This window comes from Passer domesticus, unplaced genomic scaffold (genome assembly GCF_036417665.1).
Source record: "Passer domesticus isolate bPasDom1 unplaced genomic scaffold, bPasDom1.hap1 HAP1_SCAFFOLD_96, whole genome shotgun sequence".
Classification (NCBI taxonomy): domain Eukaryota; kingdom Metazoa; phylum Chordata; class Aves; order Passeriformes; family Passeridae; genus Passer; species Passer domesticus.
The window spans coordinates 207,407-233,288 of NW_026990190.1; the positions used below are offsets into that span (position 1 = coordinate 207,407).

Consider the following 25,882-nt stretch of genomic DNA (forward strand, 5'->3'; position numbering starts at 1 on the left):
AAGTAGTAATAAAAGAAAAACTACTAAGATTAGGATTCATTGATTCCTTTTGGAATGTCATCCATAGAGATTCTCATTTCAGAGCTGAAAGTGTACAAAAGTTATGTAAAACACTCCCAGTTAAATGGGACCTACTCAGCCCATGGAGGTCATTTCCAGCAGCAAGGCTGAGTGAACAAATCAGAGTCTAAAACCAGAAATGAATAAAAGTGACCAGGAAAACTCACTGAAGTGGCCACCAGTGCTTCCCCTTGCTCTCTTGAGGTGCAGAATTCCAGTGGCTTCTAAAGAAAAATTGAGCCCATAGGAAATGCGCTATGGAAGGCACTGTAAAGTTCCAATGCTTTCTAGAGACAATCATATGATAGGAAATGATAATTTCAGTCCCTTATCATCTTCTTGGAAAGTGCTCTCATCTTTCCACAAGTCTCTGCTGTGACCAACCCTGGTGACTTGGGATACTCAGGTACATCCTCATCAACCTGGGGACTGTGTCTTGTGTCAGAAAGCACAGCAACAAGCCACCTAAAGAAAAGTGGAAAGGACCATTTGAAGTGTTCCTAAGCACTCCTGCAGCAATAAAAGGGGATGGGATCAGTACATTGATACACCTGCCCCTGAGGGAAGCCAGCCCCAACACATAAGGGACTTGGGGAAGGGAATATAGATAAGAATTTGAAGCCTCAATTTGTTAAAGCATGGAAATAAAACTTTCTAATGCAGTGTAGAGTGAGTTAGAAGAAATCCCATCAAGGGAAAGATATGTCATGAAGGGGTAACCATGAAAAGTCCTCAGGCTCAGCCCACCCTGGGCAGCAGCACTCTGGCACGCTCTGTCAAGCAGCAGCAGCCAGCAGGCCCAGGGGAGGCAGCCCAGCACAGTTCACCCCATGCCCCCCACGGCAGCGTCCCTGGGGCTGCTGCACTGCAGAACTGGAGGAGCACCCCCTGAGCCAGGCAAAAATGGACCCAAGTCTCAGGGTTTAGGAGGTGACATTTTCTTGAACTTGGCTTGAAGGAGAACAGAAGGGCAACAACAGCTCAGGTGTTCAATCACAAAACACCCCAAGGGCTCTCAGGCACAGGGACTCAACATCGTTGGCTTGGAGACAATGGAGGAATTTGTAGAATGCTCTGCAAGGAAGAAAGGGGCATTCATAGCCACCTTTGAGTGTTCCCAAATATTATCCTCCCTCAATCAATTTCATATCCTTTTCCTAAAGACGCTTACAGCCTTGCTGGCAACAGCTCTACCATGTCAGCTGAATGAATACATGGAGGAAACTTAGGAAAAGAGTCAAACATCAAAGTCCCCATAGGTTTGTGCTGGAATCAAGATCTGTGTCTCTCTAGAAAGGCTGCTTGAGACAGATTAGTCTTAAAAATGCTAAGAAATGGACAGCATTTCCATAGGGACACTTGAACTGAATTTCCATTTAAAATCCATTGAAGTACCTTGCCTCCAACATTTCTCCAAGTGTTTTAGAAAACTCTTACAGAGATCTGGATCTTCCCTGGCTCATTGACAAGGGGAGGCCATGATCTCCAAGCAGTCCTGAGAGCTGCTTCAGCTGACAGCTTAGAGCAGCCCATGTGCACTCCTCTGCAACCCTCCAAAACGAGGTCATTTGAGGACAGGTTTGTCCAACTTCTAAGCCTTTGACAACTTTGGCAAAGAGTTTGAATTAACAAGAAAGGTCAAAAACCACCCCTACACTTATCATAAAGAATTTCCATCCACTACAATCTTTTCTTAAAATGAGCTCAACTTCATAGTAGAGGTAGTGGGCTTCCACCCTCTACTGCTCAATTTATTTCAGTGGACAAACTTAGGACTTGAAGAAAACAAGTGACCAGAAGAAACCCAATGCAAATGATACAATCAACAAGGAAAGAAGGAATTACCGATAGTGAGATTTCTTTATTGTTAAATTTCAATATTATCATCTTTCAACTTTGACTTAAACTTAACTAAACTTCTTTGAACTAATCCTACATTTATAAGAAATCACCTACTGCTCAGTGCTAAGATAACCTATTGTTCTGTACTAATTTAAAGAATCCTAAAAAATCTAATCTTCTAGTTGAAATGAAAAATCCTGATTTCAGAGATGTTCCATGCTGAAGCCGATGTCTGGTGCCAGTACTCCACTCACTGCTGCTCAAATTCAGAAATGCAGCTCTGAATATGGGCCAGCTTCTTGTGGAGGTACTGGCACCCACTCTTCATTTCATAATAGCTGGGGCTACTCTGTGAAGGAGAAAGAAAAGAAAATCAGGGCATGCAAACACTTCTGCAGAGCTTAGAATCTGATGTCCTTTGCTTTAAAAATGCCTTGAGGCAAACTTAGCAGTTGCCATGGCCCTGCAGGTCTGGTGTCACACGTACCTGTTGTAACTGCTGATAATCTGCTAGGATTCGATAATGCAGCATCTGCAGGAAAAACAAAGAAACAAAAATAACAAATCATGAAGAATGTTTCACTGGCACCATAAAATGCACGCTTTGGTAAAACACTAAAAGTACATTCAGTCTGACTCTACAGAGATTTTCTTCTCTGTGAGCCACCACTCTTCTGGGAGCTCTGCAAAACAAATCTCCACCTCCCAGCATCACCCAAGATCTGTAACTAAGCCTCTCAATAGGCAAGAGAAGGAGTCCATGCTCTAAGACTCTGCTTGGGACACCTCTCACAAACAGCTGTTTCTTCATAGACAGCTCAAACAGGGGCTTTTGGGCAGGGTCTTGCAAAAATCAGACTCAGCCCAAGCAGTGTCTGCGCATATTTGCCAGTTCCACAGTTTCCCTCTTCCACAGCTGCTCCCTCTGAGCAGCTCCAGGGAATCCAAAACACTGCTGTGATGAAGCACAGTCTTCATGGTTTTATCCTTCTTTACCTGATAGGCTTTGGAGCCTGGAGTCAGAGACTTCCATTGTTCCTGAAAATGTCTGAATTTCTTGATGATCTTGTCAATCTTAAAATATAAATTCCAATATTCCTCATAATCTGCATTGAAGGCATCCTTGTAGTGCTGGCGTTGCTCCAAGGAGACAATTGCTCCGTATTTTCTAAAGGAAAAAATGAGACCATTTTTCTCTGAGTGAACTCTAAGAGAACATTTGAGTGTGTTTCAATTCCATAAAACACACATATAATTTGACACCATGCACAGGGAAATCTCAAACACAGACAACCAAGCTTTGAGTTAGTGGCTCTGGGCCTGACAGTTTTTGCTTTCAAGCTCATGTGCATCAAGAGAATGTAGTCAGGTAATTCTGGGAATCTGCCACATTTCTATGTGGCCCATTTCTAGTTCAAAATCGCTGACATTGTAGAGGTTTCCTTCATGAGCAGGTGGAGCACATTTAGAAATATGTGCCCTCATTTCAAATGTCAAAGGAAAAACAAACACAGCAGCTTCAGGAAGACAAGACATAACTAAATTATAATCTCTTCCTCTGTAGGAAAAAATTGAGTTACATGTGACTGCGAAAATTCATCTGCAAAATATTTTTGAAAAGGAATGTATTTATGGAGATGAGTGAATTTTTGAGCTACATTCTTTTCTGTCTAATGGTAAAGCAGAGTCAATGATAATATTTGATTCTTCTAGTGGAGAGCAAGTTACATCACTGAGCTGGGAACTGAGGCATTTCTAATACACAAAAGGAAACAAAGCCACAAAACCAAACTCTAGTCAAGTCAGAATTTACAAGAAGAAATACCCAAAGCACATCAGCTCCTAAGGAGGGAAAAACTCATTAATGCTCAAAGCCACTGATGGGAGTCAAACCTTCTTCATTCCCTTCTCCCTCAAATCAGCAGGTGTGAGGTTTATCAAGCTCATGATACAAATCCAAGATGAAGTGGCAATGAGAGCAATAGATGCCACTTGCTAACACTCTCACACCAATGCTTCTGCTCCTCTGGGCCTGAAGGTCTGGTTCTTACTGCATGACAAAAACTCCCTCCACATCAGAATGAATTCCTTCAAACCACCCTGAGAATAATATTTACAAGCAGTAAATTGCTAACAAGTTGAAATTCAGTAGTAGGACAGACAACAACTTGTGCCAAGGATGCATGCCAGGCCTGATACACCTCAGTAGTATGCAGGATAATTTTGAAAAGAAAACCACAGATGCCTTTCCACATTTGGGAGGTCCCGGAGCAATGTGAGCTGGGGCCCTGCCGTGCCTGCTCCAAAGGCCGCAGCTGCCCCAGAGCCCCAGAGCTGCAGGAGGCCTGGCTGCCCCTGCCAACATCACTGCCCTGACACAAGCTGCGAGCAATTTCCAGGGCTTTATACCACACACACACTTCTCCCTCCTCTCCTGCAAATGCCATGAGGGGATGCAGCAGCACTGCTGCAGCTGAGCCTGTGCAGCTGCACTGCAGGAAGGGAGGGCCCGTCCGGGCCTCACCCACCTCGGTGTTCATCTCTGCTCTGAGCCTTGGAGGCCCAACAAAACCTGCTCAAACTCATCCTTTCAGCACAGCAAAGAGATGGACACTGCCCCCCACTGAGAGTGGCAAGAGTGAATTGCTATTTGACTCACCTCAAGTAGTCTGCTTGGTTGCTTGTTGCAGAGCATGTGGAGGCAATGGAAGTATCTGTTCTTTTTCCTGCAGAAAAGCAGAATTTTGACACTCTTCATCAGGAGATCATTAAAAGGCCAAAGGATCCCCATTGGACAGTCTTGAGAAAAGTCCTTCAGACCTTTCTTTTCACAATAAATTATTCAGAAGAAGCAGTAACATTTATTAATGGGGCACACACAACCTTTTCCACAGTAGCCTGTCCTGGGGTTTAGAAAGAGGGAAGGGCCACTTTATCCTACAGATTGTGCATTCCCACAGTGTTAGCCCCAGCTACATATTTTCTCATATATAAAACATGAGGTGTCATCTACAGAGCCATTCAATTCTTGCAGCAACAGATGCAGCTTCACAAAAGACAACAGCTTCAGAGAGACCAACATTGATGTTCTAACAAGAAATGAAGAAGGAAGCTGAGTTCTTCTCACGCCATGTTTTATCCCCACTTCGCTGCCAGTTCCAGAGGCCCAAAGTTTGGAGAAGTACCTGCACTCTTGTCAGCAGGAAAGCCAATTCCATTCTATTGGGCTTACTGGCACTAAGGCTCCAATGACCTGCAGCCAAAAGTGATTAACGTGGCAGGATGGGGTTGGAAACAGCTCTGCACTTGTGAATTGCCCTTTGGCTCTTTCCAAAGGCATTTGGGAAGCATTGCACACATAACCTCAAAGCCCTATTTCCAAAGAAATGTTGAAGAACTACAATGATAATAAAAAGAGCTGCCATAAGGAAAAGACAGCAGAAACAGGAAGGAACACTCAGGATCTTGGTAATCTCTGCTTTCCTCTTGAGGTTTTGTGCCAAGCATCAAAGACCCAGAGGATCCTTTATGTTCCTTATGAGCTTCCATTGCCCTTATTTACACAAAGTAATCTTGTTCAAACTCAGCCATTCTTGCCAATCTTTAGGCCACCTAAGCTTTAATTTTTGAGGAAAGAGCTGTCATGTGATGTTCCATTTGCTTTTGTTGATTTCAGTGTTCAAACTATTACATGGTATAGCAGAAGTATAAAAAGAAGTGTAAATATAATAATAAAGCTGGAGAGAAATACCAATAGTCAGAGCATGTTGAATACAACTTGCCTTTGCTGTGAGCATTTCATTTCCAAAAGTGCATTTGCTCTCATGGCTCAGTGCACACAAAAGCTTCAGCCTAAGCCCCAACTTGAAACACAGAACAGATTTTTCCTTCACCAGCTGGGCAGAATTTTGTTACTGCCTCCTGATAAAAGCTGCTCATGTATTTATGGATTCAAGCAGAAATGCTTCAAAGGCATCCCAAGGCTTGCAGGTACCATGTGCATGTCCAGAAGAAATGTGGGAAGACCATCTCAAAGCACCTGTCTCTACAAGCACACCAGCACTTGCAAGAGGCATCTGCACACTCTAAACCTGCCTCCAGGCTAACCCCAACTTGGAATTTGCACGGTCAACCTCCAAAAGAGACAAGCCACAGATTTAACAAAGCAACTGAACTCTGCCCTACTTCCTGTCTCCCTGTCATCAGAAATCAAGTGTTCTTTATGCCTTTATGTTTAGCTTTTCAGCACTGTTTTCAGTCTGTACTAGTTCCACAGCTTTTGAAGAAGGAAATTCTGCAGCTGGGATGGAGAGGAACTCACAGCCCAGTTCAAAGTAGATCTCTAGGAAACCACACCCCAGGTTTTGGGCTTTTGGTGTTTCCATGAAAAGGCTGAGTTCAGTGAAAAACCATGGAATCACGGAGATTTGACTGTTTCAGTAAACTAGTCTGAAATCAATGTGTGACAGGTTTGTGCATTCAGCATGCAGTCTTGGAAATCTGCTGATGGAAGAAGCGGTGTCTCAGTCAACTGTCAGTTTACTAGAAATCAAATGGAAAGAAATAACCCATTCCCTGTGGTTTTGTAATGCCTGGTTCTTCATTTTAATCAGCTTCTCCCAACAGCAAGCAATTTCACATTTCTTTGTCCTCAACTGGTTTTTGCACTACTTAGAGAGAGAATTTCTAAAAATGAACGTCATTTTAGACAAGGTTCCAGCAGCACAGGTTCTGGGCTTTGCTGTTGTTGTCTTTTAAAGCAAGAGATACAATCTAATCTAATGGCAGGAAAAAAAAAAAAGAGTCTTGAGTTTTCATGACCATACAGCAGGGGTAATGGTAGAGCGTGATGTAGAGCAGTGCCTTTGTGTATCCAGAGCCAGCTTCCAAAGCTCCCTTGTCACAAGGTGCAAGAGCACAATTAACTGTTTCCAAACACTGTCAAAGAAGGATGTTTCCATAAGATGAACCACCAGAAGAGGAATCTGAGAGAAGCACAGATGGTAGGAAGAAAATCACTAAGCCTTGGCCTAGCAGAGGTGAAGGTTTGGAATTAGGACACCAGACAAAAACTCCACTGTAGAGACTGTGGGTAAGGAGAATCACTGCTTCCATGGCTTCTAGCCCAAGACGTGGGGACAGCTGTGACCACCCTGTGGATACCCCAGTCTTGGACAGTAGAAAGGTGGTACCTCCAGAGAGACTTGGGGCCTCCACCACCGAGAAGACAAAGGGTGAGGAAGGACCAGCTGGATGGCAGAGGACCCATGTGGGGATGATATCTTCCTGCTGAATGTCTCTCTCTTCCCCTCACCCTGCCTCTCTTCTCTTATTTCTTTCTATCTCCCTACTTTGCATTTCCTGTTCAATAACATTTTTACTCTTGACTGTGGAAAGAGGTGTGCTTGCACCTTAATTGCACCTTAATAACCAAATCTTTACACCACAGTTATGAAAACAGGAGTCAGGGAAACCAGCACATTAATACCTTCATCGAAATCCAAGGGATGCAACTGCTTCAGTCTTCCCAATTCCTTTTTCTTCCTGTTTGAATTGGGGATCTCCTCTGCACCCTGGCAGGCACTGGGATGATGGAACTCTGAAATTTCTCTCGTTTTTGCACCACATGAGTGCAGGGGGAAATGGAGCCAAAACTTGGAAGCATGTCCAAAGAGCAAAGGGATGTGGAAGACAAAAGGAAGGAAGAAAAGTGGCCACCAGCTGCTGCCTGGACATGACTGGGCTGGTGACCAATTCTCCTGTTCTTGCTCATCACAGGACTGGTAAATTCATAAGCCAGAGGACGTTTCTGCAACAATGACAATAGAATTTGTTCATCAACCTAGGAGCAGGGTCAGCTTTTGCTCCCATTCTGAAAAGGCAGCATTTCTGAACTGACCAAGGTTGAAAACACATCTTTCTTAACTAAAAAGAGCATTCAAACTAGCAAGTAAACTGCAGGTAAATACAGGCTCTATCTCATCCCTCCTTTCTCATCCTAGCACTTAGCAAGTCCTACTTCAAGTCTGGAGCTAAAATGCTTTGAGAGAAAGACATTCCCATTCAGGAGCTCCATCAAAACTTCCCGAAAAGGGAAGGTCCTGCACATTCACATCACAGCTTTTACACCACCAGCAAGTCTGCTAAAATTTACCATACAGTCCAGAAGGTTAAAAATGCACAAAATACCTGAGCAGGTCTTGCTAGAGCGTCTCTCAGAAGGTCCTAGAGATGTCGCTTGACTGGTGTTGGTGGGGTTCTGAGATGGAGCTGATTTTCTGTATGGATGATCCAATAGTTCATGTTAAAAAGCCTAAATATCAACTGTCATAGTTCTTTCCATGCAAGGAAAACAGACCTTCAGTGTCAGGACGCAAGGAAACAGCATGAAGCTGAATTGAGGGAGCTTTAGGCAGGCTATCATGAAAACATTCATGGCCCAGAGGGTGCTTGAGCACTGCAACAGGCTCCCCAGGCCAGTGGTCACTGCAGAAAGAGCTTAAGAAGGATTTGGACAACTCTTTGGGCACAGGGTGTGACTCTCGTGGTGTCTGTGCAGGACCAGGATCCTGGCAGGTCCCTGCTACCTCAGCATATTCTAAGAATCTTGGCTTCATTTCCAGGGCTTTTTTTTTTTCCCGTTCTCTGAACGACTGAATATTAACTTCAATTTCTGTCTGACTATGTCAGTGTAGCCAGCCAATCAGTCTGAAGGGTTTGAAATAGATGTTTCTTCAGACTGAAGGAATTCTCCTTTGGATTCCACTTGGCTACCTATGGCCAGACATTTCAGAAAACAAATCTTCATTATGGTTGCTGCATGCACACTAGAGAAATATGATTGTTCCTGAATTGGGTGTGAGCACCCAATTTGAGCTCAACAATATCTTTTTGCACAGAGCTGAATTATTCCCTGCCACATGAGTTTTAAGCCATATTAATGTTTCACCAATTGGAAACAACCAAGTATCTCCATTCATATCCAGCAAGAGTTCCTTTGAAAAAAACACATTTAGTGGTTTAGCCACAATGGGTAAGGAGAGGGGGTCATGGTACCCCTGGTGGACGGCCCCTTCTTCCCTGAGAGCCAATTCCCTTTGCCCTGCCCCTTGCTACTGACCCTGCACATACCCCTGCTTAAACCTTGTGCAGAGGACATGGCTCATCTTTTGTCTCTGGATCCCCTTTGTTGTGTTCAAATAAACCTCACTGGAAGTGACCTTATAAAAGGCCTCTCTGCCTCTCTGCAGCTACTACTATTTGAAGCAACTCAGCTGTACTGCAGAGTCACCAAGGCCTTGGCGTGCTTTCCTAGAGTGCAGGAATCTGTGCAGGGATTGAGGCCAATGCTTAGTATTCCAAGAGTGTTTATCAGCTGGGCATTAGCAGTGACGAAGTGCTGCTACTGGAGGAACATGCAGCAGAGGGGCTGCAGGCTTCCTCCTGAGAATTGCCTGCAGGGCAGTCCTATCTGGAAATGCCACATGGATGTGTCTCTTTGATGCATCTTCCTAAGCATACAACAAAAATATCCAACAGGGATTGTCAAAAAAAGTGTGGTGGTTTTCTTCTTTTGGGGCACTCTGAAAACAACTCTTCCTCTCTGATACCTCAGGATTGTTCTAAAAATGTAATGTTTTAACTTTAAGGGCACATTGAAAAGACCTCTTCCTCTCTTATTTGTGCTATCAACTGATGTTCTCATCCAGAAGGTCAGGCTAACCCAAATGTAGAATTCTTACCAAACCCAAACTGTAGAAGGAATAGTAGAAGTACGAACAGTCATAAAAACAACACCAGCATTAAACCAGTCCCACAGACAATCAAGTTCTGGGAAGTATTTTGTCTCCAATGGCTGGTGACAAGTCAGAGGTCTAAAGGGAATCCAGGAAGCCAAGTGTTCTCATCAGTTTGGCCAGACTAGCACACACACCTTCACCGAGTCATTGGCTGGGTTTCAGCCTTCTGCTGCTTGCAAAACAATCCCTGCTTTTGTCTTCACTGCACAGGGAAGCTCAGGCAAAGCCCACCCACTCCCAGCTGCCCTCAAAGGCAAAAGGAATGCCCCAAAGTGCTGCCTGGCTGTCCCCGAGCACAACACTGGCTTCTGAGGGAGTTCACAATGTCTGTCTGACACCAAAGGGAGGAGGAACATGTGCTCCAGGCCATGCTGAGGCACACACACCATGCTCTGCTCCATCAGACAAAGAACACACAGGACGTACTCAGCAGCTTCAGGCACCTCCTCAGCAGCCTGACAGCCAGCCCGCTCCCACAGCTCCAGCCTGGCTCTGCTGGGAGCTTCCTGGGGGACCTCCCTCCTTCTGAGACACAGCTCTGCCTTTCCCATTGTCTTTGGGCCAGCAGAGCCATTACTGCCTTCCTCAAACCTGCACTCTGGTAGCCTCTCACCTGACCGCTCCTTTCCCTCATGGCACAAAGGTCTCTCCAGCACCATTTACCAAGAGCCAGCATGGAGACAAAGCCACCCAGACTGACAGAGCCCAGAGAAACAGTGCCCATAAGGAGTGCAGAGCAGTCCAAAACAACACACAAGCTCTCTTTTCACACCCTTTGCCTTTTCACTGCCTCAGCTTCGTACCTCTTCTTGGTCAGCTTGCATGGTGGCAACTTCCTGCTTCATCTCAAGCAGCCTTTTCTCCTGCTCCTTCTCTACCTCTGCCAGGAAGTTTGCCCGTTGTGCCAGCAGTTGTTGTGCCTCCAAACGCTGCCCTTCCAGCTCCTGGTGAGGGGAGGAAGACACTTCCAATGAAGTTCCAGCCAAGTTCCCCAAATAATCAGTGGAAGCTTCATGCCTCACACCACCCTCCACCAGAAAATGCACATCAGTAGTGTCTGTGCCCTCCAGCAATGCTGTCCAAACCAGAAATTCAGAAGGAGGATCAGCAGGTGGGACAAAAGGAGATGCCACCTTCCTTTCCTGCTCTGATGGCTGCCGCTTTCCCGGCCCCTCTCTCCTCTGGATTCCTACGTGCTCTCAGAGGCTCTGTTCTCCAGTGCTGAAGTGGTCCTTGTCATCTCCTTTGCTTCCTGCATTCCCTTGCTGCAGGGATGGCAGCAATCAGGCTGTCAGAAGAGGCTTAAGAGAGGCTCCGCTGATTGCAGAAATGGATGCTGCCCAAAGGGAAAAAGAAACAAAACAAACCAAATTAAAAGAGACAAAGGAAAAAGGAACCATTCTTTTCCAAACTGAGTTCCTAACAGGGCCGACCTGGATTCCTCCAGCACCCAGAAATACACAGACATGGGACTGAGGGCACCAGCAGCACAGCTGCCTTCATGTCCAGCATGCTGCTGGCACAGGCAAACACGGCCCAGAACTGCACTAGTCCATTCCTCATGGTGTCGTCACTTGCTGGGATTTTTGTCCTGCTATCACTGTGGGATTGCTGCTTGCTGTCCTGAGGATTTATTCCTTTCAGGAAAGTCAACAGACTTATTCAGGCACCTCTTTTCTACAGACATGGGCTCTTTGAGTGTCCAGGAGAGATGTGGGGCATAAAGCATTCCTCAAGAGACTCCCAAGAGCTCTGAAAAACGTTGATCCCACGTGTTGTTCTCAGGAGCTCTGGACATGCAGGTTTTCAGCAGCAAGCCAGGAGCAAGGACACAAGTAGCAGGGTGCAGATGTGCTCAGCTCTGTCTTGCAGGAAGAGCAGTGTCTGCCTCAGCACACCCCACTCCCTCCTGTGCTGGCTGGCATCTTCCTTCACAGCAGGCACAGCCAAGGAAGTGGCCCGGTCACCAGCTCCTTGTCTGCCACCAAACCTGGCAGCAAAGCCACAGCCATTCTCATCTACTTGATGGGGCCAGGCAGCACATGGGGCTGGCACAAATCCTGCACAGCTGTGCCTGTTTGGCTGGCAGAAACCTCCAAGGATGGGCCAGGCGGGACAAGCTGGGTGCTCTCGGATGCTCACAGTGAGCTCCACCCCAGCTCCCCCCTTCCCACAGACCAATCTAAAACCGCTTGGCAGGGACTGCTTTCATTGTGTTCCTCAAGGCCCCATCCCCAGCATTGCAATACTTCAGTTCCTTTGCTACCAGGCAAACCTGAATACAGCACCTGAGAGCAAAAGAGGGACACAGAAATGACCAGAAGGTGGGAGCTCTCCTCTGAGGAAGGGCTGGGAGACTTGTGCTTGTTTAGCCTGGAGAAGAGCAAGTCCCAAGGTGACTTTTCAATATTTTCAGGGGCTTCTAGGAAAATTGGGGACATTTTTTTAGCAGGGCCAATTGCAAGAGGACAAGGGGGAACGGCTTTAAGCTAAAAGACACTCAATTCAGATTGGCTCTGAGGAAAAAACTGTTTGTGAGGAGAGTGCTGGAACACTGGCACGGGCTGCCCAGAGAGCTGGGAAGAGCCCCAAGCCCAGCAACATTCAAGCTCCGCTTGGATGGGACTCTGAGCAACCTGATCTACTTGAAGATGCCCTTGCCAGTGGCTGGGGTTTTGGACTAGATGACTTTCACTGGTCCCTTCTAACCTCAGCAATCAAGATCCTACTTAGTTTTCATTTGAAAAGCACCCAGAGTGGAGATTACTCTGTGGGGGGACCATCTGATTCCCTGGAGTTTGGCCGAGGAGCAAACCCTGGCAGGGAACAGCTGTTTGGCCTGCAGCCGCTTTGCCTTGTACCTGCAGAAGTTCCTTGGCAGAGCCTCGCCTGTCCACATCCATCTGCAGGCAGCAGCCCAGAAATTCACACAAGCCAGGGGGGAGCCTGAGCTGGTGCAGATTTGGAACCCCTTGCTTGCCTATCAGGTAGCTGGCCTGAAGCAAAAGGAAACATGAGACTCTACGTGATTCTTCCATATCCTTCAGGGCTCACCTAGACCCCATCTTTGAAGCTCCAGTCTGCAGTGGCAATTTCTTGCCTAGCAGATGCTTAGAGATGAGCCTTGTCTCCCAAAGGAAAAAAGGCCCCAGTGCAGCCCCAGCTATTCCAAGCTGCACCAGGTCTTGCCTTGACGGCTGATGTGAGCCCCAGGGACCTTTTGAGAAGTGGCCCTTGCTGGAAGCACTTCAAGCTGTGGGAATGGGATTTTCTCTAATGGACTCGGAGCAGAAGGACACGGCTATCTGAGCACATTTGCACCTTACCTTGACACTGGTCTCCTGCATATAAGGAGCCTCTCCTGTGGCCATTTCTATTCCCACGATGCCAAGGGACCAGGTGTCCACTTTGGGGCCGTAAGGCTCTCTTCTCACCACCTCGGGTGCCATCCAGTAAGTGGTCCCGACCATCGACCTCCGTTTCCTGTGCTCAGGGCTGAGCACAGCACAGAGGCCAAAATCAGCTGAGGAGGAAAACAAACACTGCTTCAAGTAGGAAACCAAGGAAAAGGGTTCCTCAATCTCAGTCCCAGAATGCAGTGCTGAATCCAGCTGGAAAAGCAGCTGGGCTTTCCTTGCTCAGGGCTGCAGCCAAGGACATGGGCAATTGCACAGCTAACAACCCGCCCAGGATTCCCACAAAACCTTGGCTTTTCCTCATTGCCCTGAACGTTTACACTGTAACTCTCTCTCTTTGGAAGGAACACCCACAAACCAAAGTTCCTCTGGATACCTGGTTGCTCTCTAGACCACTCAGCACCTTCCAGCTGCGGCCTGGGCTTGCACAGCGCTCCCTGCACTCTCAGCAGCCACTGCTGGCACCCGGCACCTCTCCAAAGCAGCCCCACACCGCCTCCCCGCAGCGCCGCGCCTCAGCAGGAATACCCACCCAGCTTGACGGAGCCATCCCGGCCCAGAAGGATGTTGTCGCTTTTGATGTCTCTGTGGATCACCTGCTTGGCATGAAGGAAAGCCAGGCCTTGAAGGCACTGCCAGGGGAAAAAGAAACAGGAGGCCAAAAGTTAGCCTGATCTGATTTCATCACATGCAAAAGGAGGCTGCTCCTGAAGATTCACAGATCTCCAAGGAGCAGTGAGTGCTGGCAGGAGGAAGAGCTTGCTGCTGCAGCACTAGGAGAGCAGGATCTTTCCAAGGGAAGGCATATTAGCATTGGAGGGGGAAGCATCAGTCAGTCGTTGCTCCAGACTGTCCCCTGCAAAGCCAGTCAGAATGAGCGCTGCTGCAGCGGATGCGCTCTCCCCGTCCGGACGACAAACAATGGTTTGCCAAAAGAGGAAAACGTCCCTGCCTTGGATACCAAGGGGATCACTGTCGGGTGGGAGACTGGAGGACAAGGGTTCTACGGCTGCCTCGACAGCAGACTTGGAAGTAGCTCTTTTGTCAGTTTGCAGCAGCAAGCACCATGCTGGGTGCCATGCCATCCTTTGGAGTGGAGACCTGTGACAGATGAGTCTCTCTTTGGCTTGGCCTCTGGTTTAAAACTCTCACAGCAGCACCTTTGCACTTACAGGCAAAGAAGGCAGTGCAGAAAGGCTCTGGGCAAAGGCTTGGGGAGGCAAAGTGCAGAACAGAAAATAAAAAGGAAAAAGAGACAGAGAGTTAAATGATGGTGGATAAGAGTGAAGAACAGAATACAGAAAGGGCAGGGACACTGGCAGGCAGTTCAGTCCAGATGCTCTTTCTTCTCTGAAGCAGAAGAGCAACACAGAAAGAAAGCTCTGAACATGAAATCACTCACTTTGCAGTGCTTTCAAAGGACTAGCCTTGTCCAAGCCATGCCAAGCACAAGCAGGACCCCTTACCTCCCGACACACTGTTGCTATGTGTCCTACAGCCATCCTTCTCACAGTGACCACATCAGCTAAGGAGCCTCCATCCATATATTCCAACACCAGCAGGACAGCCTCATCCACAAGGTAGCTGCAAGAGGAAAGCAACAGCATGGAGCTGAACATGCACAGCTGAATTGCTGTGGGGAAGAAAAGACTACAGCTGAGTTTTGTTTCCAGGTCACTGGTAAATGAAGATGGAATCAAATGAAGACACACTCCACCTAGGCTAGCCAGTGCCTGCCATCTGTGCCACCTAAAGGAGGAAGGCACATCCATGGAAAAGGAGACTGCTTAGGTGGCAAGCAGGGGAAAAAGGAGGTTTAGTGAGGAAAAAGATCAATCTGGAAGTGGACACATCCCAGCAGCTGCTTCATCATCTTCAGACACAAATTGCACCATTCCCTCCAGCAGCAAGGAGACACAGTTTTCACAGCTTTTACTAAAGGCAAGTGGGTGTGCAGCACTGCCAACGCCCTTTGGAAAACCTTGCAGAAAGGACAGTCACAAACAGGAAAATAATTTCAGACCTGGCAAATTATGTGTCTCCTAGCCTAGTCTTTTGGCATGCAAGGCTATGGAAAATAGTGGGAACAGCACAAGGTACATAATCTCTGGCATGTTTTCTCCTCCAACACTTGGAAAAAATCACGCCCCAAACCAGCAAAACCACATGCAGCAAGTGAACATACAGGCTGCTGGCTTAGTAAGAGAGCCAGGTTTCTGAGATCAATCTTCAAGCTGTTTATGTCAGGAAGCATTCATGGGGACAGAATGCAAACTCCTCCCATGCCTGGTGCAGGAGTGGATTGATGTTCATTGAAAGATCCATTTTCTGCCAGTGGCTAAAGAGCTTTTAAATCTTTGCCTTGCAAGTATGGAAATGAACATTCCCAGAAAATCACCAGAACTACTTACCTTTCTAAGTAGCTGACAATATTGGCGTTCTTATTTTCTCTCATGAGCAGGATTTCTTTTAATATTCCCTCACAGCCCTGGTGCTGGAGATAAAGTTCCTTTACAGCCACCTACAATGACATCAAAAGCTCTTAGGGACAGACATGACCAGAGCCTCTTTCTCTGGCACCCATGGGCCTGGATGCCTTGTCACCTCGGAAAAAAGGGACTCTAAACCATCAACCACAAAGCGCTAACACCACACTCTGCACCCGCAGGCTTCTCAAACAGACTTTGTTTAGCACTACTATTATCATTTACACACGCTTTGGAAGCCAAAAGTAATTTTTCTCCTGTGAAGAGACGGCTGCCAATTCAATTGTGTGCCAGAGTAAACACATAAAATATGATGGGGAAAATGCTGTCAAAAAAGAACTGCAAAGCGACTCAAGGTAAAGTTACAATCCCAGCACATCCTCACTTCTTCAGTTTGGCTTTTGCAACTTTGAAGAACAATCTTTAGACTTGAAATTATTGAATGGGTTTAAAAATGAATACCCCTTTCTGTGGTACACTATGGATGTGCCCCAGGTTCTAAGCACAGGGCTTGGGGCTTTTGGACACCTCTGAGACCTCCCTCCAAGTGCAGTTCCTGAGCACAGCTCTGCAGGTGGATAAGGAACTACCTTCTCTAATTCCTTACTATTAAGGAAGATGGAATGTATTTCCTGAGAGTCAAAAAGGAGAATTCAGGACTTGGAACTTCTAGCCCCAAAGAGCAGCAAGACTCTCCAAGACACCACCATGCCTGTTCAGAACAGAGAGCATCTCTCTAGTGGAACACAGGATCAACACAAGGTTGTATTATTTAAGGCTCTTCATCAACTTCTTCTCATTCATCTGTGCACGTGTCTCTGTCTCTGTGTGTGTAGGTGTGTGTGTATGTGAACTAGGTTCCCTAGGACTCAAAGGCAAAACTGTGCTCCAGACAAGATCTCTCTTTCTGAAGGGCTTGCATTGTATTTTCCAACTGAATCACGTGATAGAAAACAAAATATCTGTGTCTGATCCTGGGCTTAAGAGGAATTGGGCTGGAATGATGGCTCTTGCCATCAGCTAATCTATGCACATTTATCCAGTAACTCCAAGCTAGCGTGTCCTCTGAAAGACACCACGGCCATCCTTGCATTCATTCAGGTAGGTAGGAAGGACAAAGTCTGTCCCAAATGCATCTTGCAGCCTGCCTCTAGACAGACTGCTTCTGCAGAACAGCCTCTGCAGCAAAGACAGGCGGCCCAAAGCTCTGGCCACAGATCACATCACAGGGAAAGCACTCAAGAGCTGCAAGATCTGCACGGGCACTCACCGCTTGTCCTGTGGCAGTGTCGAAGGCCTTATAAACAGCTCCAAAGCCCCTAGAATCAGAACAGTGGCAAGAACAGAGAAGTTGTTCAGTGCTGAGGAGCAAAAGGCAGCCCAGGCAGGAGCTCTGTGCTGCCTGCAGTGGCTCTAAAACACTGGGCTTTGTCTACTCTTCAGCCAAGGGCACAGCAGCCCAGCAGCCCTCTGCCATGCAGAGTGTCCAAGAGAGAAGCTGGCTCCCAGAGGAAGAAAAAGGGCTGCTAGAAATCTCCAATGTACACAGTAGGTTATGCATGTGGGGGGTTTTCTTTGCCTTTTTCTTCTTGTGTCTGTGCCTGTGGCGTGCCTTTCCAGGCAATGAAACACACAGTGCTGCTGGTCCTTCTCACTGCTCTCTTTTCATCCTACCTGCCAAACTCAGGCAATGCCACACAGCCTTTCTTATTTTCCTGACCACTGAATATTGTTTCCAGAAAAATACTACTAAGAAATGCTACTGAGAGCTGTTATCTGACAGCTGTCTGGTGGGAAACAACACACAAAACCTGCTCTCTCAGGTTTTCCTCCCTTCATGAGTGTGGCCATATTACTTTGAATCATACAAAACCATGTCTCCTGGGAAAATAGGCAAACTGGTGCCCCGTCTTGGAGGGACAGGAGGGCTTCCAGGTCCTGCTCCTTGAGGCAGCCAAGACATTGTCAGCATCCAGTTATCTTTGATGATGCCTTGTACTGCCTCAGTAGTGAGACAGGGACAATCTGGAGCCAGGCTCTGAAGATGCTTGCAGCTTGCCTGACTCCCCACATGCTATTGCACCATCAAAACTCCTGGCCCGTGGTTCTGTATAAGTAAGTGTGGCTGCACTCACCCACTGCCAAGATGTTCCCATCCAGTGTACTTCTTTTCTGGATCTTCCACACTCACCACACCCCCTGAAAGAAACAAAATGCAAGAAGCAAAGTTCAAAACAGAGAGATTGGGCTTGCAGGAGATCTGAAACCCAGCTCCACTCTCTGGGGCTCTGAGCAATTTGTGGTCTTTTGGCTAACGATAACATCAACAAGAACAACAACAACAGCAGCCCCAGCAAAACAGGCAGCTCTGCACAGAGTCTGATTCTCCCACACTCCTTTGCAGAGTTGCCTTGAGAGGAAACTAAGTCCATGGAAAAACCATCAGAGCAGACAGAAATCAGAAGACAAACAGGCACCAAGGCAAGCGGCTGTCATCTACAAATGGGAAGGAGGGCTGAAAAATCAGGAGCCTTCATTTTCTTGGGAAGAAACACTCTCTTGGGAGATTCAGCACAAGATTACATACTTCCAAAGATTCAATGCACCCTGGGATCTGGGATGAATTTTTATCAACATCTGCTTTTTGCAGAGCAGAAAGAATCTTGCAATCCAGGAGAGGAGGGGATGTTCCCTTCCTCTCAGCAGTTTGCCTAAAGAATGCCTTGACATTTTCAGAGAACAGCAGCTCATGCTACATCCAAGAACAATGACTCTAAGAATTAGAACCCTTTCATTTAGGAGCAGGCTAAGTTCTGAAGACCACTTTGCCCGTTCCTCATTTAGTGAAGAACTACAAGTGCTGGTCTTCAGCCTGGGCTGCAGCAGCCACGGGCACTGGACTTGGCCCCTTGAACAGCACCCACATGCCCCATCTTCCCAAAGGGCACAGCCCAGACGGGTCACAAGGACAGCGCCGCTCCTCAGGCGCTGCCGTGACACAGACACCTGCACAAAGGAGATGCTGATCCTCTCACCAGCCCAGGCAAAGCTGCAGCAACGGGGCGGCAGCTGCAACCCCACAGCTGAGGAAGGCTCCAGCCCCTGCAGGCACAGCAGCTGTCAGTGGCAGGGCAGGATGACAAAAAGCTTGGCAAAGCCCACGAACGGCCACTGACAGCCACTGTCAAGAAGCCAGAGGCAGACCCAGCTCTGTTACAAGCTGTTGACCCCACTCAAGGCAGAACATGGTTGTCTTTCTCTTCAGACCCACGGAGGAGTCAATCAATCCACCTTTTGTCCCAACAGCTGATGGCAGACACTGAGTAAACTGGGCTCTGCTCTGTGCCTGACCCGTTAGTCCCTGACAGCACTGCACTGGCAGCCCTTACTAGCTGTAAGAAGCAACTCAGCTGTACTGCAGAGTCACCAAGGCCTTGGTGTGCTTTCCTCGAGTACAGGAATCTGTGCAGGAATCTGTGCAGGGATTGAGGCCAATGCTTAGTATTCCAAGAGTGTTTATCAGCTGGGCATTAGCAGTGACGAAGTGCTGCTACTGGAGGAACACGCAGCAGAGGGGCTGCAGGCTTCCTCCTGAGAATTGCCTGCAGGGCAGTTCTATCTGGAAATGCCACATGGATGTGTCTCTTTGATGCATCTTCCTAGGCATACAACAAAAATATCCAACAGGGATTGTCAAAAAAAGTGTGGTGGTTTTCGTCTTTTGGGGCACTTTGAAAACAACTCTTCCTCTCTGATACCTCAGGATTGTTCTAAGAATGTAACATTTTAGCTTTTAGGGCACATTGAAAAGACCTCTTCCTCTCTTATTTGTGCTATCAACTGATGTTCTCATCCAGAAGGTCAGGCTAACCCAAATGTAGAATTCTTATCAAACCCAAACTGTAGAAGGAACAGTAGAAGTACTAACAGTCACAAAAACAACACCAGCATTAAACCAGCCCCACAGACAATCAAGTTCTGGGAAGTATTTTGTCTCCAATGACTGGTGACAGGTCAGGAGTCTAAAGGGAATCCAGGAAGCCAAGTGTTCTCATCAGTTTGGCCAGACTAGCACACACACCTTCACCGAGTCATTGGCTGGGTTTCAGCCTTCTGCTGCTTGCAAAACAATCCCTGCTTTTGTCTTCACTGCACAGGGAAGCTCAGGCAAAGCCCCCCCCACTCCCCGCTGCCCTCAAAGGCAAAAGGAATGCCTCAAAGTGCTGCCTGGCTGCCCCCAAGCACAACACTGTCTTCTGTAGAGATCCACAATATCTGTCTGACACCAAAGGGAGGAGGAACATGTGCTCCAGCCCATGCTGAGGCTCACACACTATAAAACACTGCTCGGTCACACAAGAAATCCCCAGGACGTACTCAGCAGCTTCAGGAAGTACTTCTCTCTCTCCTGGCTTGAGCGGGCCGAGCTGCTCATGCTCTGGTTTTCAGGCTGTGGAGAGGAGGCTTCTTGGCAGGATGCTGCTGCACCAGCAGCTTCGATGGCAGATCCTGCGTCCACCTGGGAGAAGAAATTTGTTTGTGTCAGAAAGGTGCTTGGCAGAGATGCCCCAGACAGAGCATTTCAAAGGCAAGCCCTTAGGAACAGCACTGGTGCTAGGCTGCAGGCTGAGCTGTCAACTCTTCCTCCTCAAGTCAAACCCACACAAGCAGCCAGAGACTACAGCTTGTCACAGCCAGCTGTAGAGGAGAGTGTGAAAGGGAAAGAGCAACTTTAGACTTCAGCCCGTTCTGAGGACTGCAGTCACCATGGACAGGGAGAACTTGCTCAGAATCTGTGGGGGTCACCATGCTCACCTGAACAAGCCCCTCAAAAAACAAAGGGAGCACTAAGAGGCCAGCAGAAATACATTCACAGGATTGCTGGCCCACTGGCCACAGCACTAGCCCTGCTGCCCAGGGCAGCAGCTGAGATTCAGCAGCCCAGGAAGTGTCCTTCTGTCCAGCTGCCATGGAGCCCACAGAGCACAGCAGTCAGAGACATTGCCCCCATCCACTGCTGCTCTGCAGGGGAAAGGCAGCAAGGGCAGAGACCACTTGTTGCAGGACTGCAGTGCCTCCTGCTCTTTCACTCACCTGCTTTTCTTCAGCCAGCCTGCACTGCAGCAGGACCTTGTGCATCCTTTCCATTTCCTCTTGGTGCCTCTTCTCCATTGCCCTCATCTTCCTCTCAGCTTCCTGCAGCTCAGCCTGCAGCATGACCTTGATATTCCATCAAGAGAAATCTTACTGGCACCTGCCATCACACTCAGGTTTCCTCTTTTCCAGTCTCTAAAGCACTTCTATTCAGCCACTTCTTTCTGCTTCTCTACCCAGCTCTAACCCTTGCATCCCAGCTCTTTTTCCTGCTGCTCAGCACTGGAGCCTGCCAGGCTCTGTGCTTCCAGGGCCTGCAGTAGTCCTTGCCTCCCCTTCCTCAGATCTCCAGTTCCTGCCCCCATCACTGCCCTTCCCTCTGCTGCCTGCCTACTCAGGCTCACTTGCCCGTTCTGCCACTGCTCATTCAACTTCTGCCTCAGCTGCTCACTTTGCTTCAGCTCTCTCTGCAGCTGGTACACCTTGTGGATGACAGCAGCCTTCTGACGCTGCTCTTCCTGCAGCATCTGCACACAAAGGAAGAGAAGATGGCTTTAAACTTCCCACACTCCACTTGTGTGGCAACCAAAACTGATGTGCTCTCGCTTTCCAAAAGCATTTTGTTCTCATGCTCGTATTTCTATGGGGCCAGCTGAGAGACAATGCCACCCAGACAGAAAGTGCCCAGGGAAGCAGTGCCCATAACGAGCCCAGAGGAGTCCAAAACAGCACACAAACTCTCTTTCCACACTCTGTGCCTCTTGACTGCCTCTGCTTAGTAGCTTTTCTTGTTCAGCTTGCATGAGGGCAATTTCCCCCTTCATCTCAAGCAGCCTTTTCTCCTGCTCCCTCTGTACCTCTGCCAGGAAGTTTGCCCGTTCCTCCAGCTGCTTCCGTGCCTCCACATGCTGCTCTTCCAGTTGTCTCTCCTGATGAGGGGAAGAGACAATTCCTGATGAAGTCCAAGCAATGCTCCCCATAGAAAGAAATGGAAGCTTCATCCCTCCAACAACCCCCCCACCTGGAAAGTGCACATGAGTCATGACTTTGTGCCCTCCAGCAATGCTGTTCTAACCCAAAATGTAGAGGGAGTGTCAGCAGGTGGAAGGAAGGAGATGCCACCTTCCTTCCCTGCTCTCATGGCTGCCTGTTTTCTGGCCCCTCTCTCCTCAGCATTTCTGCCTGTTCTCAGAGGCTCTGTGCTCACATTGCCCCTGCCCTTTGATCAAGGAAGAGCTGCACATGGACTGCAGGATGAGGATGAGGCCAGCGCCTCAATGATCCAGTCACAAGGCAGGCCACCAGCTGAAATACCAGCAGCACGGGGCCTCTTGTATATGATTCAGGCCCAAAGACATCTGTCCACCATGGGAGGACAGAAAGCAAGGAAGCCAGTTGCTGGGACTGCAGTTGGCAGCAAGGTCAGCAGCCGCCTGCTGCATGGCACAAGGCTGTGGGCAAGATCCTGCCCCTTCGCTGCCATGCTTTGGGTGGCGACCACCCAGCCTCCTGGGGAACTTGGCTGATGCCCATCCTCAACCTGTGCCTGCATATACTGTCCAGGCATTGTCCTCTGGCTCTTCACAGGCCTTCAAGTATGAGCCCTTGAAGGCCCCTGCTGCCTGGCCCAGCAACGTCTGGCCTACAGCAGATGCTTGTGGCCATGTCACATACTCAGGCTGCTCTTCTGCTGAGACAGCCCACCAAACCCGCCTGAAATCTTCAGGTGCCTCTTGTTTCTTACCAGTTCTTGCACGAGATTCCTTTTTTCCTCTTCCTGGGCGGAGTGCAGAGTCTCAGAGCCTTGCAGCACTGCTCTTGTGCCCAGCGGAGCTGTTCAGCCATGTCTTCACATTGCTGCTGGCTGAGAGCTCTTACAGCCAGCAGCTCACGACGAAGGCCCCTCACATCCTCTGCAAACATGACACACAGCAGCAGTCAGACACTCCACAAGCAGAGCAATCTGCTGGCCTTAAGCCCTTCCAGTTTCAGGCAAGGAGGGACCTGCCCTCAGCTGCTTCACTGCTCAGAAGCCCTGTGCACAGAGCTGCCTTGGCAGCCACTGCACTGGGCAGGGCCATCAGCAGAAACAAAGCACACCAGGCTCTCACCCAGTATCGCCTCCTTGGCCTGCCAGGCCCTGTGCACTTGGGCTTCCACACGGCTCCTGGCCATCTCCAGCTCCCGTATGTGCTGCTGTGCCTCCAGCAGGCTGCTTTGCAGGCTCTCCTTCTCTGACCTACAAGGCGTGAAGATGAAGAGCAATTGCTCCTGGCACACAGGGGCAGCTCCTCCAGTAAGATGTGCCTTAAGATCCCTACACCTTAGTATGCAAAATGGCTTGCATGGAAACTCAGATACAGCAGGACTATTTTGCCACTTTACATAGCAAAGCAGGCCCCTCCAGGTGACTGGGCAGCCTTTCCTCATGACCTAGCCCAGCTCAGTTTGGTCTCAGCAGCCAAAGCTGAAATTGCTGTTGCCTGACCTATCACACATGGGTGTGCCCACCAAGTATCTGCAAAGGGACAAAAACCCAGCCTCTGCTCACAGCCCTGAGCTCATCAGCACTTCCAAGTCACTCTGCAGGTGCAGGACAGAACAGGGCTCTCCTGGCTGACTCCTCAATGCTTCATGCCATTCATAGTGGATGTATAGGTACTTTGTTGGCCAGGCACTCTCTAAGTAAAAGGGACTAAGGGAATTCACCAAACCATATAGCAAAATCTCTGGCTTCTAGCAGCATGAGTAGGAAACCAGAAGTAGGTTTCTATCTGCACAAGAACTCTCTAGGAGGAGGGACAGATATCCGGCCAATTAAATTACTGGAATTGGATAAACAAGACCACTTGCTACCTTTATGCTTGGCTAACTAAGCCAGCAGTGCCCAAATATCTGGGCACTCTTTAAAAAGGAAGAAGGATCAGCCAAAAAGATCCTTGACAGGTTACAGAGGTGACTGGACAAGTGGGCAAGAATCAGTGCGCAGCAAGAATCCCCAGACACTGTCAAGAAGTCACAAGACCTTTCCCTTCTGCTGCTGCTGCTCTTTGTAAGCAGTTCTAGGTTCTGCACCATCCTTCACAAGAGTCATCTCTGCAGGCTCTCAAGATTTTCAGCATAACCCTCCAGCTTCACCTGAAGCGTCAGCGCCCTGCTCACAACATTCACATCTATGAGCCTTGAATTCCAAAAACCCCATGTCAAACAACTTGGCAAGCAAAGATTGATGGTCAGATGCACTGAAGGAGAAAGCAAAACCAGAGGGAAACTTCTGGTTTCAGCAAACATCTGCACAGTGTCCCTGGTCCTCAACTGAGTGCCAAGTTGGCTTGCTTTGCACTTGTCACAGGAATGTGCAAGGGGTCCCAAGCAGGCACCCAAAAAAAGCTTTGAGACCTTGAGCTGGCAGAAAAGTAAGATTCACATCACAATATCCTTCCGTTTTTGCTTGTATCTCTTTGCTTCTCTGCCCAAGAATCATCTGGAGAGCACACAGCAGGCAGTAAATCCTGGCATAATGCTCACCACGTTTGTAACTATAGACCTTCAGTAATGTCCCACCCAGGGTCTCCTCCCTGCCTTTACCTGGCCTCTGCCAGCTGCTCTGAAAGGCCTCGCAGGTCCCGCTCCGTGGCTGCCAGTCATGCTTCCAGGGCAGCGTTCTCCTGTGCCAGCACCGCCTTCTCTCTGCACACCTGGGACAGGGTGTGCCCTTGGCGGGAGAACTCCTGCAGCAGCTTCTCCAGGCCCCTGTGGGCTGGCCGCTGCCGCCGGAAAACCTGGGAGTGGGGGGGGCACCATTTTTCAAGAGGAACAACAACAACAACAACACAGGCTCGGTCTCAGCTTGCTGCCAGAAGCAGCATTCCGGGGGGGTCTTGCTAGGACAAATCCCTCTCCCACAAGTGCTGCCTAGGAACAAGGTGAGCGTACCTTTGGCACGGCCAGAGGAACCACTTCCTTCAGCAGATCCCTCTGAGGCTGCCATTCCTCCGCTGTCGGTGCCGCCACTTCAGACGCCCTCTCCAGTGAGGAGTGGCGCTTTCTCTCAAATGCAGCCAGCTCCTTCCACCTGCGGCAAGCAGACAGACAAACAAGCCTTTAATTGCAACACAGTCTCCTTGCAAGACCAGGACTGCATACCATGTCCCACACAAGGCAGTCTCAGGGGCTTCCAACAGCCCTCTACTTCCACCTCAAGAGAATGCTGCAATTCCCTCCCTAGACCAGTATCTCTCTTTGTTGTTCCTGCAGGTGAAGGAGTCACCACTGAGGAAGTCAAACAAGCTTCCAGAAGCCACAGAACACTTCCAGAAAGCTCAGGTACTCTCAGCGTAACAGCTTCCTGCCTGCTAGCTCTTACACTCCTTTCTGATTACAGTGGATACTGGACTTGCAAAAGTTCTTCTATGGCTAAGACATCTTGCTAAGTCTAGGTGAGTACTGCCACAATTACTCTTGCTTTCACTAGTGAAACAAGGAAAGAGCCTGCAAGCCATAGCTTGGGGAGGAGATGGGGACGATTTTCCAATCCAATTATCAAAGGATGGGTTAGGCTGGCAGAGATGCCAGGAAGCCTCTAGCCCAGTCTTCAGTTCCAAGCACTTGGGGTCAGCATCTGGACAGGCTGCTCAAGGCCCTATCCAGCTGGGGCTTCGGAATGTCTAGGGCTGGAATCTGCACAAGCTCTCTGAGATGTTTGTTATGCTGCATGACTGCCTTTGCAGGTCAATGCTTTGCTCTCCTTAAGCCCAGCCTGATCCTCCCTTGCTTTTACTCTGGTCTAGTTTGGAATGCTTTTTGTCAAGGTTTAAGGAGTGAGTCCCAGGAGGCAGCTGTGCTCTAGGTTGCTTAGCAGCCACACCTGCCCTGGGCTGCCTTCCCCCGTCTGTGCTGAGCAAGTCCAACAAGGAGAAAGCCAAATTTGTTCTTTGACACTGGGCCTCCTAAAGCCCAGCAATGCCCACCCCTGCTCAGAGAAAGCGAGAAAGCTCAACACACACCTGAACTCCTGGGCGCCGTGCACTCTGTCCGTGCTCTCCTGCCGCTCCGCCTTTCCTGCCTGGGCCCAGGAGTCCTGACTGGCAAGATCCTCTCCTAGCGGGACCTGCAAGGAATAGGCAGGGAAAAAGCACAAACAAGCAGAACTGGCAGCGCCTGTGAGGTGAGAGCGGGCCCGGCC

At 48.7% G+C, this 25,882-nt stretch overlaps 1 protein-coding gene and 1 long non-coding RNA gene across 2 annotated transcripts; both read right to left on the reverse strand.

Annotated features, from left to right (window-relative positions):
• Positions 1 to 1,910: 1,910 nt before the first annotated feature.
• On the reverse strand, positions 1,911 to 3,907 carry LOC135293268 (uncharacterized). The gene is made up of 3 exons (XR_010355361.1): positions 2,899 to 3,907; positions 2,390 to 2,434; positions 1,911 to 2,251 (listed from the first exon to the last, which is right to left on the reverse strand). It is a non-coding gene; the product is annotated as an uncharacterized LOC135293268 (long non-coding RNA).
• Positions 3,908 to 4,561: 654 nt separating this feature from the next.
• Positions 4,562 to 23,196, reverse strand: LOC135293260 (serine/threonine-protein kinase PAK 3-like). Its single transcript, XM_064407253.1, has 18 exons — positions 23,186 to 23,196; positions 22,809 to 22,936; positions 22,576 to 22,610; positions 21,555 to 21,626; positions 21,102 to 21,224; positions 20,698 to 20,823; positions 19,981 to 20,122; positions 17,739 to 17,802; positions 16,874 to 16,922; positions 15,529 to 15,638; positions 14,584 to 14,701; positions 13,650 to 13,749; positions 13,028 to 13,224; positions 12,563 to 12,697; positions 10,505 to 11,037; positions 8,092 to 8,180; positions 7,391 to 7,711; positions 4,562 to 4,628 (listed from the first exon to the last, which is right to left on the reverse strand). The coding sequence occupies exons 1-15, from the start codon at positions 23,194 to 23,196 to the stop codon at positions 10,993 to 10,995; spliced, it is 1,455 nt and encodes a 484-aa protein (XP_064263323.1). The 3' UTR covers positions 4,562 to 4,628; positions 7,391 to 7,711; positions 8,092 to 8,180; positions 10,505 to 10,992.
• Between the last annotated feature and the right edge of the window lie 2,686 nt (positions 23,197 to 25,882).